Source organism: Danio rerio, chromosome 14 (genome assembly GCF_052040795.2).
Source record: "Danio rerio strain M-AB ecotype USA chromosome 14, GRCz13ab, whole genome shotgun sequence".
Taxonomy (NCBI): Eukaryota; Metazoa; Chordata; class Actinopteri; order Cypriniformes; family Danionidae; genus Danio; species Danio rerio.
Window position 1 is genome coordinate 50,826,476 of NC_141034.1, and position 18,335 is coordinate 50,844,810.

The 18,335-nt window shown below is 34.6% G+C and overlaps 1 protein-coding gene across 28 annotated transcripts in view; it reads right to left on the reverse strand.

Moving 5' to 3' along the window:
- prom1a (prominin 1a) overlaps positions 1-18,335 on the reverse strand; it is a 168,166-nt gene that overhangs the window by 27,860 nt on the left and 121,971 nt on the right. For 27 of the 28 annotated variants that reach the window (XM_087280149.1, XM_087280148.1, XM_087280139.1 and 24 more), the window contains 10 exon segments: positions 18,110-18,184; positions 16,542-16,605; positions 15,721-15,880; positions 12,237-12,389; positions 12,035-12,158; positions 9,432-9,535; positions 7,089-7,173; positions 3,376-3,522; positions 3,180-3,251; positions 36-128 (listed from right to left, as the gene is read on the reverse strand). In XM_087280149.1, the coding sequence (XP_087136275.1) occupies positions 36-128; positions 3,180-3,251; positions 3,376-3,522; positions 7,089-7,173; positions 9,432-9,535; positions 12,035-12,158; positions 12,237-12,389; positions 15,721-15,880; positions 16,542-16,605; positions 18,110-18,184 (1,077 nt within the window). 28 annotated transcript variants of the gene reach the window in all.

Here is an 18,335-nt window from a genome sequence, read left to right on the forward strand (position 1 = left end):
GCTTTTAATGAAATCAGCATCTACAGTTAGATTACCATGGACTGCTCCAGTGGGACGACTTGTTGGATGTGGATCTGCCTTATAGTGTTCGCGTGTCCCTTTAATGAAGTCTGTAACGTCCCTTTAGACTGCGAAAAAACAAAACCATTACCGCATAGCAAACACAGAAAGAACTCTAGAAACACCAGTGTTGGGTGTAATTAGTAACAAAGCAACTAGTTCCTGTAATTAAATTACTTTTCAGCTGAAAAATTAAAGTAAGGCATTAGTTTTCACACTGAATGTCATTTTATTACAGTTTCATTATAATGTACTAGTTTTGGAGCCGGCACGGTGGCTCAGTGGTTAGCAACGTCTCCTCGCAGAAAGAAGGTCATTGGTTTGACTCCTAGCTGGGACAGTTGGCATTTCTGTGTGGAGTTCTCCCCGTGTTGGTGTGGGCTTCCTCTGGGTGCTCCCCACAGTCCAAAGACATGCGCTATAGGGGAATTGAATTAACTAAAATTGGCCGTAGTATATGAGTGTGTGTGTGTGTGTGAATGTGACAGTGTATGGATGTTTCCAAGTACTGGGTCGCAGCTGGAAGGAGATCTGCTGGGTAAAACATATGCCAGAATATCTGGTGGTTCATTCCGCTGTGGCAACCTCTGAAATAGAGACTAAGCCGAAGGAAAATGAATAACTCAATGAATATATTAACTTAAACTGCATGTTAATTCCATAGCTCAATTTAAATCAATTATATATGAGCAATTCCAGCGCTATGGATGTGACATTTGCAGTAAAAACACAAATTTACATAGAAAGTATATGTTAACATTATATTGAAACATTTGTTTATATTAAGGGAGTTAAGGGACCAGAATAATATCAATTTGTAAACACGTTTTGTACTTTAAATGAGGAAAATAAACATGCGCTATGGATGTGACCAAAAAAGTCTGCGGGTTTAAAGTACACAGCATACTTTGTAGAAATTCTGTGAATTAAACTGCACAACCCAAAAGAAATAATGCTTATCAAAAGAATAAAATATGCCTCTCTATAGAACAAACATGATTGACTTTATTTTATTTGACATTTTTGCATTTATGAGGATAAAGTGTCATTATGGATGTGACATCTCTCCGTTATGGATGTGACCGATGTGAAATTGACATTTGTGTGACTTTGGTAAATCAAATATAATGGTTTGAAAACACTGACAGAGATATTTTTGAGTATTTCTAAAGTACTGTAAAAAAACAAACCTTCACAAAAAACATAGAAACGGTTTTCATATTTTGGAGAAAACTTAATTCTTTTTAATGGCAAGGTTGACATTTGCATGGAATTGTTCATGTATATATATTACAGAATAATTCTATTTTCAACTAAAGAATATTTATAATTTATAACTGTAAGATGCTAAAGAAAAAATCATTGAGAAATTCCCCCATGACAATGTGAGGTATAGAGAAGCAGATTAATTGTAAATTATATATACACACACACACACACACACACACACGCACGCACGCACGCACACATACTATTAGCCCCCTTCAAATTTTTTTTCTTCTTTTTTAAAATATTTTCCAAATGATGTCTAACAGGTCAAGGAAATGTTCACAGTATGTCTGATAATATTTTTTCTTCTGGAAAAAGTCTTGTTTGTTTTATTTTGGCTACCTTTAATTTTTTTTAAACCATTTTAAGGTCAAAATTATTACCCCCTTTAAGCTATATTTTTTCTCAATAGTCTACAGAACAAACCATCAATATACAATAACTTGCCTAATTACCATAACCTGCCTAGTTAACCTAATTAACCCAGTTAAGTCTTTAAATGTCACTTTAAGCTGTATAGAAGTGTCTTGAAAAATATCTAGTCAAATATTATTTATCTGTCGCAACTGGCTAGCGTGGTTCAGGATCTAAGAAGCTACTCATCGATGAATTTGCTCTTCAGTGTTTGGACTCTCAGTAATGATTTCAAACCACACTGAACTGAACTAAACTGAACTGAACTTAAACACTAAAAACTGAACTACCCTGATCCAGTTACTATGACCATTTATGTGAAGCTGCTTTGACACAATCTACATTGTAAAAGCGCTATACAAATAAAGCTGAATTGAATTGAATTTAATATTTACTGTCATCATGGCAAAGATAAAATAAATCTGTTATTAGGGATGAGTTATTAAAACTATTTTGTGCAGAAATGTGTTAAATAAAATCTTCTCTCCGGTCCAGTGCCGATATACAGTACAGCCATATCGCACTGCTACTTGTGTGATATTGCTCTTATATATATATTTGTTATTCAGACATTTTTCCATATTTTTGAATAACTGAAGGTTTGATTTGTCTAACATTTGCTCATGGATTAGAAACAATGAACTATTTTAGAAATGTATGTCAATAGGGTATGTATGAAGTACAGTTTCATTAATTTGAAACAATTTGTTGTGATACAGTATGTTGTTTGAAATATGGAAAAGGCCTCAAATTTAAATAATTAAGAATTAAAATTCTATTGTCTATGCACTGAGATTTGTAGATTTTTAGTATTGAGTTAATAATTAAATTACTTTTCAGACAATTTAGTAATTAAAAATATAATTTAAATACAATTTTAAAGTTGTGTTTAGTAATTCATTACTTTTTTGAAATTACTTACCAAACACTGACCAAAACCATAGCAATTGCCCAGAAACCACCTTTCAACCACCCAGGGTTCTCTAGCAACACCCTAGTAACCACTTATTTAATCTTACCAACTACCTAGCAATCACCTAGATGTATGGATCAATCCCTTCATTCATTCATTTTCCTTTAGCTTAGTGTCTATTTCAGCGGTCGCCACAGTGGAATGAACTGCCGCAAACTATTCCAGCGTATGTTTTATGCAGCGGATGCCCTTCCGGCTGCGACCCAGTACTGGGAAACATCCACACACACTCATTCACTATGGCCAAATTAGTTTATTCAATTCATCTATAGTGCATGTCTTTGGACTGTGGGGGAATCCGGAGCACCTAGAGGAAACCCACACCAACACGGGGAGAGCATGCAAACTCCACAAAGAGATGCCAACTGGCCGAGCCGGGACTCGATCCAGCCTTTTTTTTTTTTTTGCTCTTACACTTTTAGACTCGTTTTACTATTTGAACTACACCAAAAATTAACCTTACCAACTGATCAGCTTGAGCATCGAGTTGATTGGCGAAATCAATGAGATCTATTCGAGTCACTCCTTTATTAACCTGAGGGATTAACAGAAAGATGAAAAGCAACAGTGTGCAGTTTCACACCAGACTGTTAATGATTTAATGCCCATGGTGCCAGGTTGTAATCTGCGTATGTGTTTATGCAGGTTATGTACTGTACCTCCTCTAAATAGGCAGCAAAGTCGATCTCATTAATGCCAGTTTCAGTGAAGTTGGTGAGGCTGAGTTTGCCTTCAGACTCCAGAAGAATGATGCCCCGCAGGTCCACCTTTAGCCCTTCAAACTTCCTAGACACATCCTTGGAGTACTGCGGGAAGACATGATGATGAGGATGTGCTTCTGATATTAGTCTGGGAAATCAGTATGGACTGTCATATAAATACATACATACATACATACATACATACATATATATATATATATATATATATATATATATATATATATATATATATATATATATATATATATATATATATATATATATATATATGCATACAGTTGAAGTCAGAATTATATATTTTATATATATTATATATATAATTCTGACTAGTGATGGGTCGTTCATTTGTGCAGGTAGTATCGTTAATTTCAAGTCTTCATCACATTGGCAGAAGCCAATAATTTGCGTTTAGAGCCGGAAAAAGTTTTGATCCGTTCATCTTGAGTCCTCAATCAGGTCTGAGTCACTCGTTCCTCATGGGCCAATCATACGCGTTTAGAGCTGGAAAAAGAATTGATCCGCTCACCTCTCGAGTCCTCTATCGGGTCTGAGTCACTCGTTCATCACGGGCCAATCATACGTGTTTAAAGCCGGAAAAAGAATTGAACCGTTCATCTCTTGAGTCCTCGGGTTTGAGTCATTCTGTCACGTGATGAACGAACGATCATGGCTCCTATCGGCTCAAACTGTGCATTGATTAAGATTATATGTGACTGTCAGTGTAACGTGAATGAACCCCTGACATTTGAAGACATGAAGAGGTGAGCTGAGCAGAGACAACAATACCTTCATAGACAAAAGAGCAGGTAAACTGAAAAAATTTAATTATTATTTTCTCCTTATAATATTCTAATTATGACTTATTTGTCGTGCAATCAACCGTTTGGGTTAGTTGTAGATGTGTTTAGAAGCAATTCATAACATTTTAATAATATTTTGGCAAATTGAACCAAATGAACGAAATGACTCAAAAAAAGATTCGTTCATCTTGATGAACGAGACTCAAGATCTAAGTCAGTAAAATGATCCGAACTTCCCATCACTAATTCTGACTTCAACTGTGTGTGTATATATATATATATATATATATATATATATATATATACACACACAAAGTTGGAAGCAAAATTATGAACTCTCCTGTGAAAATGTTTATTATGTTTCCCAAGTGCTGTTTAATGGAGAAATTTTTTCATTACATTTTTAAACATAAAAGTTTTAATAACTAATTTATAATGGCTAATTTCTTTTATCTTTCTCACGATGAAAGTACATAATATTCTACTTGTTATTTAATTTTGTGAGAAAAAAATAACTAGGTTAATTAAGCTAACTTGGCAGGTTAGGTTAATTTGGTAAGTCATAGGACAACAGTGGTTTGTTCTGGAGCCAATCGACAACAATAATTTCTTAAAGGGGTTTTATTATTAAAATCTGCTTTAATTTCATCATATTTTTACCAGTGACTGAGGATTTGTATATTTATAAAAATATAAAACAAACAAAATAATACATTATCAATGTGCTAATGCAAAATGTGCTTTTATTTTATCTGCATTTTATATTATGACTGTAATATATTTATTACAATTTACAATTTAGGGGAAAATATGTAATAAAAAATTGTATTGCATGTCCTCCACAACTTCCAGAAGTTTTTATATAACCTCATAATGATGTTTTCCAGCATGATTTGATTTTGGAGAAAGAGAGAAAACAATTGTCCATCTGTATAAACGCTCTTCACATTATTTCCTTTATTATACATTTCATAAAAAAGACTTTCCATTCAGTGTGGTCTCCGAATTATGGATCTTATGTGATGCTCGATCAAGAATTCTGGCTTGAAGGAATTTATAGATGCTGTGTAAAAAAATCCTTCAAATGGTTATGCATGATGTGCTTTGTGACTTTTCGACAGTTCCAGAGAAGAAAAACAACCAACTGTGGACTGGAAGAACACACTGTTTATATTTTTCCCCCAAGAGTGTTACACAATGAAGTATTGAATTTCCTTAAGATTAAATCAGGGGTGTCCATACTCGGTCCTGGAGGGCCGGTGTCCTGCAGATTTTAACTTCAACTTGCCTCAACTCACTTGCAAGGATGTTTCTAGAAAGCCGTGTAAGAGCTTGATTATCTAGCCAAGGTGTGTCTGATTCGGGTTGGAACTAAACTTTGCAGTACACCGGCCCTCCAGGACCGAGTTTGGACACCCCTGGATTAAATGAAGATTCAAAAATAAGCAAGATGTCTGGTTAAAAAAGCCATCCATTTTCTTTAAAAACAATAATTAATGAGGAAAAAATCCTTCCAAAACATGGTATTTTAATGCAAGAACCCTCAGTCAAATTAAACGTCTCAAAAATTTACTTAGTATTTAGTTATCGGATTTTAAAAAAAGGGCTAGTATACAAAATAAATTGAGATTCTTAGCATTTAATGTGCTTAAATTAATTAATCAAGCTAATTAAAAAGAACAAAACACAATAGTCCAATGACTTGCCAAATTAACCTAACCTGCCTAGTTAACCCAATTAAGCCTTTAAATGTCACTTTAAGCTGAATACTAGTATCTTGCAAATTAGCAAGTAAAATATCCTGTACTGTCATCACGGCAAAAAAAAATTATTATACATTAGATATTAAAACTATTATGTTTAAAAATGTGTTGACAACATGTCTCCATTAAACAGCACTTAGGAAATAATTTTAAAATAATTCAAAAATTGTATATAAATATATAGAAAATTATTTTATTTACTTATTATTTTATGTTATTATGCAGGATCATCTGCTAAAGACTAAATGAAAATTCATAAATGGCCCATAACCAAGATGTCTGGTTAATAAAATCTATCTGCGTTCTTTACAAACAATAATTAATGAGGAGAAAATACTTCCAAAACATGATATTTTAATGCAAGAACCCTCAGTGAAATTAAATGTCTCAACAATTTACTAAGTATTTAGCAAACTGATTTAAAAAAATAGCTAGTATACAAAATAAACAGAGATTCTTAGCATTTAATCTACTTAAATTAATTAATCAAGCTAAATAAACATTTTAATACACTTTCACATGAGTTTTGGTCCCTACACTTAAGAGTTTTTGTCTTGTTTGAAATCCAAATATCTAAAAATTCTTACATCAAATAGGATTTTTTTTAAAGTAAAAAATATTGTCTTGCTCTCAAAATTAATAACTAAAGTGGGGTTTTCCTTAAAACAAGCAAAATAATCTCCTAATGGGATAAGCAATGGGATGAGTAACGGGATGAGCAAATAAGAAATAAGAATATTTTGCTGAGCCAATTGGAAGATAATTTTGCTTATTTTAAGGAAAAACTCGCTTCATTTTGACTTATTATTTCTAAAAAACAAAACAATACTTGATGCATTTTAGAATTTTTAGATTTTTGGACTAGAAAGAAGGCAAAAAACTCTGTATGAACGAATATTTGAGGTCAGATCCCCTGCTATTACTGTCAATACCAATAAAACAGATCTCTGGAGTGCATGAACCGTTCTAACTTACCCCCGTTTATCACAATGCTGTCTTTGTGTAAAGAGTAGAGCACTAATCTAAATCAACTGTAGTTCTGTGTGTGATCTGAGTGTGCACATAAGCCTTTGTTTAATCCACTCACAACACTTGCGTTAAAGAAGGATGAGATGTTGAAGATTCTGTCCAGATGAAGAGCTGAGTAAATCCCTCTGTTGTCCTTACAGTTACTGAGAGAGATAGAGATAGAGAGAGAGAGAGAGAGAGAGAGAGAGAGAGAGAGAGAGAGAGAGAGAGAGAGAGAGAGGGGGGGGGAGAGAGTTAAAATAGTTAGTTAAAATTTCCTCAGTTCTCTTCTTTGCTGCCACCTGCTGGACCACTGAAAGCTGAAACATTTCTGAGAAAATGTCAAGTCTATTGTGTTACACGACACAAAAATAACATGATTCCAGGTTTGTAGCCAGGGGGGTTCAGGTGGTTTGAAAGACCCACCCCTCACTGACAAAGGTGCAGAATTTGTCAGCACCTTTTTTGACTGCTATGCTATCTTGAATAGTGAAAATAATCCATCCATCCATCCATCCAAAAAAAAAAAAAAAAAAAGAGGCTTTAAGAGTAACTGGAATCCTCTGTTGGCTGTCACTTAGGTGTGACTTTAGCTAATCAGTTTTGGCCAATCAGAACAATTATTTTTCATGAGTGCAAGATCCAGCTGTTCAAGAAAACATACAATCTGAAGTAAGTGAGGTCATCTTTCGCTATTGTGTTGTTTTTAAATAGAGAAAACATTTTACAGGTAACCTTTATTCTAAATCTTGGACCTTACTCTTGAAACAAAAAATGACTGATTAAAAAGGTGTGAAGCACCAAAAGTGGACCATATTAAAATTCATTTAAATACAATTTGTTATCCAAGAGTTTTTAATATTATTTTTTTTACAAAGAGGCTATAAAATTGTGAATCTCTACATTATTATTCAGTTATGTTAAGATTTTTTATTATTCAAATATTAGTCAAATTCTGACTGAGGAAAGTTGAATGTTCTGGCTAGTTTGTTATTTGCTTAATAAATTATAATAAGCTACAATTTTTAATTTAAAACTTTAACAGATTTCTATTTTTTCTAATGATTTATGATGTAATAAATTTGTATTTTAAGTATTTATTCATATTTCTTTATTCTAAATCTTCAGGAAATATTTTGGTGCATAAAAAAGTGTGGTTATGATGACCATCCAACAAGCTGATCCAGCTAAAAATATAGCTTAAAATGTCACTAAAATGCAGCGTTTAAATCTCACAATTAAACAGTAAACGAGGCGAATAACTGCAAAAAGATACACTTTTGAGAAAAAAAGAACCACCCCTTACAACAAGCTGACTAAGGGCCTGGATTCTATATTTAATGACACACTAAAAGTGGAAAAAAAAAAAAAAAAAAAAAAAAAAAAAAAAAATATATATATATATATATATATATATATATATATATATATATATATATATATATATATATGCAATTTTTTTGTATTTTATCTTCTAACTTTCAACATATAACCATTTCATAAACAGATTTTTAAAAATGATCGCTATTAAGTCAAATTCTAAAATGAGCTACAGCAAAAAAAATCTTCACTTTACTTTAAAGGGCCATGAAATCCCCCTTTTTCAGTTCAAATCTACCTCAGAAATTTAGGAAATTTTTCGGAGAAAATGCTCTGAGATGGGCAAGGGGCAGCGCTGTGAGCACTCAGCAGAGGGTTGAGTGGGCGTGGCCGACAGTGCAGGGGAAAAAGAGTAGAGTGATTCAAGCGAACTGTCAGTTGGCTCACAAAATGAGACCCAAACCGTGAGGAGACTGATTTGACGGTTTACAAAGTTAAAATGTAAAGAAATAAATAGTAAATAATGTAATGCCCTGCTACATTTGTCATTCGAAATTTCATTTACACATAACCACAAATTGTTCTGTCCTTATAAAAATATCGATTATAATCGATAATCGTTATTTAAACACTATAAATGAGGGGAACTTTTCTCCTCCTCAATCCCCGGGTCTGAATGCTGACAAGCTGTATAGCAATGCAGTCTCTTGCCCTGTCTATTCCAACTATTAACCCTGCCGGTAATCTAGAGGATTTTAAACGTGAGAACACAGCAGCAAGGATATAGGTGATGTGTCTGAATGGTAACCTGATGGTAATGAACTCTACTCCACAGTCTACCACTCTTCAATTCTCGTACAGCTCTTCCGACAAACATGCTTGCTGCAAACCAACAGCTTTGCTGTATCGGCCTGGACAGTATCGCAGGGAAAAACATGCAACAAACTTCTTTGTTCAAACGTCTTTGCTTAAAGCTAACAGGTGCTAACATAGTCTTAACTGATACTCAACACACACAAATCTGTAAAAATATAAAAAAAAGTACTCCAGGGATTTGGAGTACAATTGAAGCAATACAATTGTGTTTTTATGGCAGAGTTACCTGTAGAGAGAATATGCTGTAAGGTCCATCTCTGGGTCATTGTACAGGTATCCTGGTATGAAGTTTCTCCAAGCAGAGTTGACCAGGTATGGAGTATCTAACACCTGCACACATATCATAATCGCACTGAATTATACAATCAGAGAGAGGCAGAATTCATCAGTGAGTGTGAATCGTTCAGTGAGTTCAGTGAAGTCTCTCAGCATATAGAGTGGGTCCAAATGTCTGAGACAAAGTGTTTTATATTTTTTTATTCAAACCAAAACATGATGTTTATTTTTTTAACTGATAAAAAATGTGTATGTAATATAATATCATTTTATATTAATATTTAATAAATAAATTAATATTTAATAATATAATATAATCTAAAATAATATAATATAATATGATATAATATTATATAAAATAATATAATATAATACAATATAATATAATCTAAAATAATATAATATAAAATAAAATAATATAATATAAAATAATACAATATAAAATAATACAATATAATATAAAAATATATAAAATAAAATAAAATAATATAACATAAAATAATATAATATAAAATAACATAATATAATATAATATAAAATAATATAATACAATATAATAAAAAATAATATAATATAAAATAATATAATATAATATATATAATATATGTAAAATAATATAATATAATATAAAATAATATAATATAAAATAATATAATATAATATATGTAATATAATATAATATAATATAATTTAATATAATATAATATAATATAATATAATATAATATAATATAATATAATATAATATAATATAATATAATATAATATATAGTAAAAATATAAAAGGGCTGCACGGTGGCTCAATGGTTAGCACTGTTGCCTCACAGCAAGAAGGTCGCTGGTTCAAGTCCCGGCTGGGTCAGTTGGCATTTCTGTGTGGAGTTTGCATGTTCTCCCCATGTTGGTGTGGGTTTCCTGAACTGGGTAAATAGAATTGGTGTGTGTGAACGTAAGAGTGTATGGGTGTTGGGTTGCGACTGGAAGGGCATCCACTGTGTGAAACATATGCTGGAATAGTTGCTGGTACATTCCTCTGTAGCGACCCCTGATAAATAAGGGACTTAGCTGAATGAATGAATAATATAATATATAATATAAACAATATACAGCTTTTGGAGCATTTTTACACTATGTGGAGGCAAAAAACAAAACCAGCATAAATAAAGATTTTTGATTAAATCGTGAATAAAATTGTAATTGCACCAAACCCTAAAGGCTGATACAGCTTTTTTACCACCTGAACTTGCATTTGCAATTATAGAACTTTTACTTCATTCAATCATTTATTTTCTTTTTAGCTTAGTCCCTTTATTAATCTGAGGTCGCCACAGCAGTATGAACCACCATCCAGCATATGTCTTTTACGCAGAAGTTGCAACCCATCACTGGAACACCCATACACACCCATTCACACACATACACTACGGTTAATTTAGCTTACCCAATTCACCAATAGCCCATGTCCTTGGACTGTGGGAGAAACCCACAACAACACGGGGAAAACATGCAAACTCCACACAGAAATGGCAAATGACCCAGCAACCTTCTTGCTGTGAGGCAACAGCGCTACCCACTGCGCCGCCCAGGACTTTTCCTTTAAGACAAAAAACATATATGAGGAAAGTATTAAAATCAAACGTGATCTGTAATTTCCTACAGGTTGCTATAGGCAATGGACTGGTATTTGCACCATCATTTACCACCAAAGCAGCATGTCTTAACCCATTTTAAGCTCGACAAGCTGTGATAGCTGCAGTAAAAGAAGCAAATCAGTGAACATAAAGCAGCTCGAAAAGCCCCATTCATTTTCATTTTAGGAATTACAAAAATGCAGAAATGCACTGCTGTGGCTAGTGTTCTTTCAGTTGTGCATGATCAGTACAATATTAAAAGCAATCTTTGGTCACACTTTACTTTAAGGTAAAATTCTCACAATAAACAAACCCTTAACTTTGACGTTTAGTTCAATAAACTTCTAATTTGCTGCTTAATAATAGTCAGTAAGGTAGTAGTTGGGTTTAGGTATTGAGTAGGATTAGAGGTGTACAGATCCGGACATGTGATCGGAAATCGGGCCCGATCACGCGCTTTCAGACTTGATCGGAATGGGACATTACCTCCCGATCAGGACTCAAAAATATATGTCTATATACTGCATATTCTCATTATTTTTGAACACATCTATAGTTGCGGTGGCACAGAGTTAGACCTCTTTCTTGACTTCACACAGAAACAGCAGCGCGTGTGGCATGACATCACTTTGTTGCAGAGACGCTATTGGTTAAATGCCGGCAAAGTAGAACACAAAAGCAGCTTGAAGCAGAAAGAAAAAACCCAGATCAGGACATCCCTATTTATAACCAATAATAAACACTTATTATCTTAATACAAGGCACGTAATAAGCCAGTAGTTAATAATGAGAATTAGTACTAGTAACTAAAGTGTTTCCCATTCTTTTAAATTTATGTGTATAAATGAAATGAATCAGATTTTCCCTTTGCTCTCAGAAATTTATCATGCATCAAATGTACTGAAAACAGGTGTTTCTCTAACCTTGAAGAGCTGTCGTGTTTGGAAGGGCTCACACACGAGCTTCTCCAGATTGCCTCCTGCCAGGAACAAAGCTGTTATGACTCCCATGAGCACCCAGGAGAACAGGAAGCTGAAGCCCACACCGCTGTGAGACACATCAAACAGCAGTTTATTAGCGCGTCCTTTAGGTGGCTTTGACGACTGATGTTACTCTCAAACTCACGCCATGAGCAAGTTCCCTCCTGTGTTGGAGACACAGCCGCGTGTGGTCGGGGAAGCGTGTCTGTCGAATCCCAGAATACCACACAACAGACCCAGAAAATTGAAGGTGAGGATGAGCACAATCATACAGCACAGGGTAATGCAACCAATCCACCTGAAGACACAAACATGATGAACAATGTCAAGAGAGATTTCATGCAGGGTTCTTACCCTCTATGGTGCTAATTTGGTTTGGTCAATTCACCTATAGTTGAAGTCAGAATTATTAGCCCACCTGAATTATTCAACCCAGGCTCATTCTGAAAAAGTAGTCCCTCAAAATACATCCCGGGAGGTATGTATTTTTTGCAGTTTTTGTTTTCGGGAATCCATGAGAGGCCGCTGTGTGCACTTTTTCATATCTCAAAATTCTCTCGCAATCGCCGTTCGGGCCCGCTGTTCTCGCGTAAACCCACCAGAGGTCGCTGTCAACTGTCTGTCTGTCTGACTAACTGGCCAACTAAATGGCAAATCGACCGAGCCACCCTCCTCCTTCCCTAAACCCAACCAATTTTATCGATTAACCTGCCCACACACTTACTTCGCAAAACCCAACCAACGATTTACAAAAGCCGTCCAGAATAAGAAAAGCCCTTCTCTGATTTTTCCCACAAATTTCGGATTTTACCACATTCTCACCCTGTTATTCACTCGTTTATTTTATTTTTTGGAGTCTGTTTTTGTCTTGCCTGATTTTTGGAACTGCTCTTCTTAGGACTCGAACTTGGTCGTTGTTGTCATCTTGGTCAACTCCTCTCTGCACCTAAAGTCCGCCGACGTGCTCGATGAGCTAACTGGACAAACTGGTTGCAGCGGGAAAGCCCTCCACTAGGAGGTAAGCGGTCAGCTGGTAACCGCGAAAAGGAATGGCGTCATACTGCCCCGTAGCATTCACATAAAAAAATTGAACTGCAGCCATACCTACCCCCAGCTACATAATTCGCGGTCTCCAGAAACGTCCACAGGACTATGTTTTTTAGAATGAGCCTGTGTTGGAACTAATAGCCCCCCTGTTTATTTTCCCCCCAATTTCTGTTTAACAGAGAGAAGATTTTATCATCAACACATTTCTAAACATAATAGTTTTCGTTTAGTTGGCGTTATTCTTCAAGCTGAAGATGACTGAGGTAAGGAACTCTGGTTATTTATAATGAGTTAGGAATCATTCGATTGTTGAATCATGCATTAGCTAATGCAGGTCCAGCTGTAGTCAATCATAAGATCCTCTGGAAATTAGTTTAAAAATAAACTTCACCTAATGTCTTTGTATAATTAGCAGTTGTTTGTATTGCCTCTTCTTGTTGAATCACTGAATGTCTCCTCAATTGTAAATCGCTTTGCACAAAAAGTGGGTATAACTCCGCTGTTTGTCTACACTTCATTATTATTGTTCATCTACTCGTTTGCTGGAAATTAGAACTGAATTTAGAATTTAAATATGTAGGCTAATGAATGTCTTCAGTGGAATGCGTTCAACACCGTTTCCTTATTCAGCAAAGTATAGAAGTAAAGAGTAAAAGTAAAGTGAATGTTAAAAGGCAGAATGGAGGAGGCTCATTCTTTATCCTCGCGCTGCAGATGCTCTGTTTAACTGTTTTCTTGCTAGTGAATCTTTCAGTTTTCCCACTTACAAAGTCCGGCATGTAAATAGCAAATGCGCCATGGCGTGATGCAACTGACCCTTAGCCTCCTTTCCACTGCACATGACAAACGACAAGCGACAGACCAGAAGTCATTCATTTCCAATAGAGAGTAGTCCGGGAGCTGCGTGGAGTTTCGATCATCTCCGTATGAGGAAAATTAGGATCTGAATTGAGCTGCGGATACGTTGAAATATTTGAACTCCTGCGACTAGACCGATTGCGCCCGGCCGACAGGATGTGATGCATTCCAGTGTTGTTTAAGCAGGCCCGTTTGCGCAAGATGAGAAATAGGACTTTATTTGGTTATTTTTTTATAAAAAAAGTCCATATTAACAACAAAACATTTGCATTCATAAATGTAAGTAATAAAGTAATAAAAATATATTTTTTATGTTGTCTCCACATTCCCTCCAATATTTTTTAGCGGTCTGAGTTTCAAGTATTCATTCATTCATTCATTCAACCAAGCAGAATTGCTTTTGCACTCCTTAATTTCGAACACTGCGAGAACAGCTTCTCTCCCATGATGCACGTCAGAACTGAAAACTCTGTGCGACTGCCACAAGGGGGCGGATTCTGACAGTCGTGTGCAGTGGAAAGGTGGCTTTAAAGGGAATATGAGATTTGTCATTGGTTTAATGTAGGTTATTCTCAAAACTCACCCATAACTCATTAAGAGAATAAGCACAACCCTGTTAGACCGTTCGCCAGGGCACAGAGACTATTTTTTCATTCCTAAAACAGCAAAAGTGAATTCTGACACGCCCTTAATGCTTTTGTGCCATGCGCTTTGGACTGCACCTAGATCGTTAAAATAGAGCCCAAAGTCTACCAGATACAGCAGCCTGGCACAAATAAAACAAAAAATGTAACATACTAGCCTGTGTGAGTCATTTATATGAAATGAATGCATTTCTGAATGTACTGTCTGTTCATGTAAAAATAAAACATACAAAATTATAGGAAAATAAACAATCTTGATTAACAATAATTATGAGTTTACTTACACTGTAAATTCATGAAATGATTTAATTGATATTATTATTATAAAAGTCTTTTATGCAATTGGAATTAGATCTTGTTTGATTTGATTTAAAAATTACAGCTAGCAAGGTTCTTAAAGAAAAAAATTTTCTCAAGCATTTTTATATTCTATATCTAAGTACATAATTATGATATGCTTATGCTAATTATTCAATTCAATTCAGCTTTATTTGTATAGCGCTTTTACAATGTAGATTGTGTCAAAGCAGCTTCACATAAATGGTCATAGTAAGTGGAACAGTGTGGTTCAGTTTTTATTGTTTAAGTTCAGTTCAGTTCAGTTTAGCTCAGTTCAGTGTGATTTAAAATCATTACTGAGAGTTTAAACACTGAAGAGCAAATTCATCGATGCGTAGCTCTACCAATACTGAACCATGCGAGGCAGTGGCGACAGCGGAGAGGGAAAAAAAACTTCACCTGATAGGAGAGTGAAGAAAAAAAACCTTGAGAGAACCAGATTGAGTTGGGCACGACCATTTTAATACGTTAATTATATTATATACGTTAATAACAATAAATTGTAAATCGTGTGAAAAAATCTGTTATTTTATTTTAAAGACCATATCAACCCGCCCTACCTGTGGATGAGTAAATGACCTTGAAATGTTTATTTTTGGGTGAACTATTCCTTTAATTGACCATTAAGTGAGTTATTAAGCGTGAAAGGAATCAAAAAACGAACTTACCATAACAATGTATGAGAAACAATGCAGTAAATATGCTATAAAAACGTTACATTTTTATAAACGGAAGAAGTACCTGTAGAAATCCATCTGATCGATCTGCGGGTAGATGTCCTCAATCTGTGAGTGTGTGTGAGAGATCATTCTGGTGAAGTTGGCCAGAGAGCTGTGAACTGGCAACATCTTGCTGAAAGAGGTGATGTTATTTCCAATGTCATCCAGCAACACCTTCACCCCTACAGGAGACACACCAGATACAACAGTTCAGTCTTTCACAGAGTAATGCAATTATTGTCAAGGAAGCAAAACAGGAGCAGTTGTAAGTTTCCACACCTAGGGGTGCTGAGCTCTCATTACTGTTGCTGATAATGCTACTAATGTATAAATTTAATCTAATCTATAAATTAATTATAATCTTGTAAACAAAAAACAATAAGATAAATAAAAAACATTATATTTATTTTTTAAATGTTCATTTTCAATTAATGATTCAATAACTCACTCATGAAAACTTTTAAAAGAATCATTCAGCTACATACAATTTTGATGATTTGTTGTCGCCACCTATTGGTAAAACAATGTAATTGCCACATGCTTAAAGTTGCTTTTGAACCGAAATTTTAATCTTTACCATAAAGATCAGTGTTTTTATCTGAACTATAACCTGTTATTTCAGTAGGTCTGTGATTATGTGATTTTAATACTGGTAGAAATTATAATACAGGTTGAAAAGACTAAATACTGAACACAGATTTGAACGCACTGTTGAGATTATCAAAGGATTATTAAACAGTTTATGTTTTACTGTGGCTGAAATGACAGGCTTTAGCTCACCAAAAGCATCTAGAACTGCCCCTGAAGCAAAATATGCTTAAAGAATTAAATCTGTGAACTCACCTTCAACAATATTTCGAGTTTGAGCGGTTACCATAGCAGGAGTGTCATTAAAAGATGCAATCCCCTGTATGACAGATGAAAAATCGTAAGCATATTCAACGTAGGAATGCACATTAAAAGACAAAACTGAATGAATTATTTTTTAGAAATATTGACTACTGTTTATAAGTCTAGGGTTTAGTACATTTTTATGCTTTTTAAGAAAGTATTGAACAGCATTTAACTGATTCAGAGCATAGTAAAAAATAACTAATAAAATAAAACAAAAATTTTACAATTTAAAACAGTTTGTTTAATATTAAAATGATATTTATTTATGTCATAAAGCTGAATTATTAATCAATCATTAATGTTGAGAACCGTTTTTTTTTGTAAAAACTGTATTATTTAGGTAATGTTTTGCCACATTTCTTTATTGTTGTGTTTTATCAGTTTGCTCTAGTTTTGCTGAATAAAAGTATTCATTGCTAAAAATAAATTACAGCCTCCAAACTTCTGACCAAACAATTTTAAAGTCCTTTCCCTTCCAAAAACTTCATTCAACCGTATTATGTTTACGTTTAAAAATCCATGAAATATGTTGTTTCAGTCTGAAAAACAATTCACTACCTGACAAATGTCTTATTGCATATCCAAGTTTTAGGAACAACACATAATAACTCGACTTCTAATTGATTATTTGGTATCAGAAGTTGCTTATATGAAAGGCAAAGGCCTCTAGATTACGCTTATTATTGCTTATTATTACCAAAATAAAACATGATCATGCCTTGATTTTTAATTTTTTGATTAGGACAGTAAGTTCTGACTTAGCAGAGACTAAAGTCTTGTCACTTAACAGAAATAATGTCCAGTATAGAATATAAAGTCATCCTGCAGTGGAGACAGAATGAATATTGTGTCTGACTCCATCATGAGCTTGGAGGACTGCATCCATACATCTTTGCAATGACTCAAATCACTTATTAATAAAGTCATCTAGAGGCAAAGAAAGCGTTCATGCAGGACTCCCAGAGTTCATCAGGATTCTTTGGATTTATCTTCAATGCCTCCTCCTTCATCTTACCCCAGACATGCTCAATAATGTTCATGTCTGGTGACTGGGCTGGCCAATCCTGGAGCACCTTGACCTTCTTTGCTTTCAGGAACTTTGATGTGGAGGCTGAAGTATGAGGAGCGCTATCCTGCTGAAGAATTTGTCCTCTCCTTTGGTTTGTAATGTAATGGGCAGCACAAATGTCTTAATACCTCAGGCTGTTGATGTTGCCATCCACTCTGCAGATCTCTCACACACCCCCATACTGAATGTAACCCCAAACCATGATTTTTCCTTCACCAAACTTGACTGATTGCTATGACAATCTAGGCTCCATGCGGGTTCCAGTAGGTCTTCTGCAGTATTTGTAATTATTGGGATGCAGCTCAGCATCCCAACACCACCTTCTGCCAACTTTCCCGAATGATAAACTAGAAGTCAAGTTATTATTTGTTACTCCTGACTTTTGTCAGGTAGTCTATGTTCTGTCCTGGATGTGCACAAAATGTTAAGAGAAATCTTAAAAAAATACCTTTGCCACAATCTGACTGAGATCCGTCTTCAGAACGTCATTCACCTTATTTAACTGGTCGGTCACATCAGGCAACTTAAAAAAAACAAACAAAAAAGCCCAACCACGTGTTATTTCGTACAAGTAAAAACCATGTCAACTATCAGTGACCTTAATCATTTTCACAAATGTAGGTGGATTGAACATAACAATTAAATTGTCCCCCCAGAAACCCTTAAGAATTGTG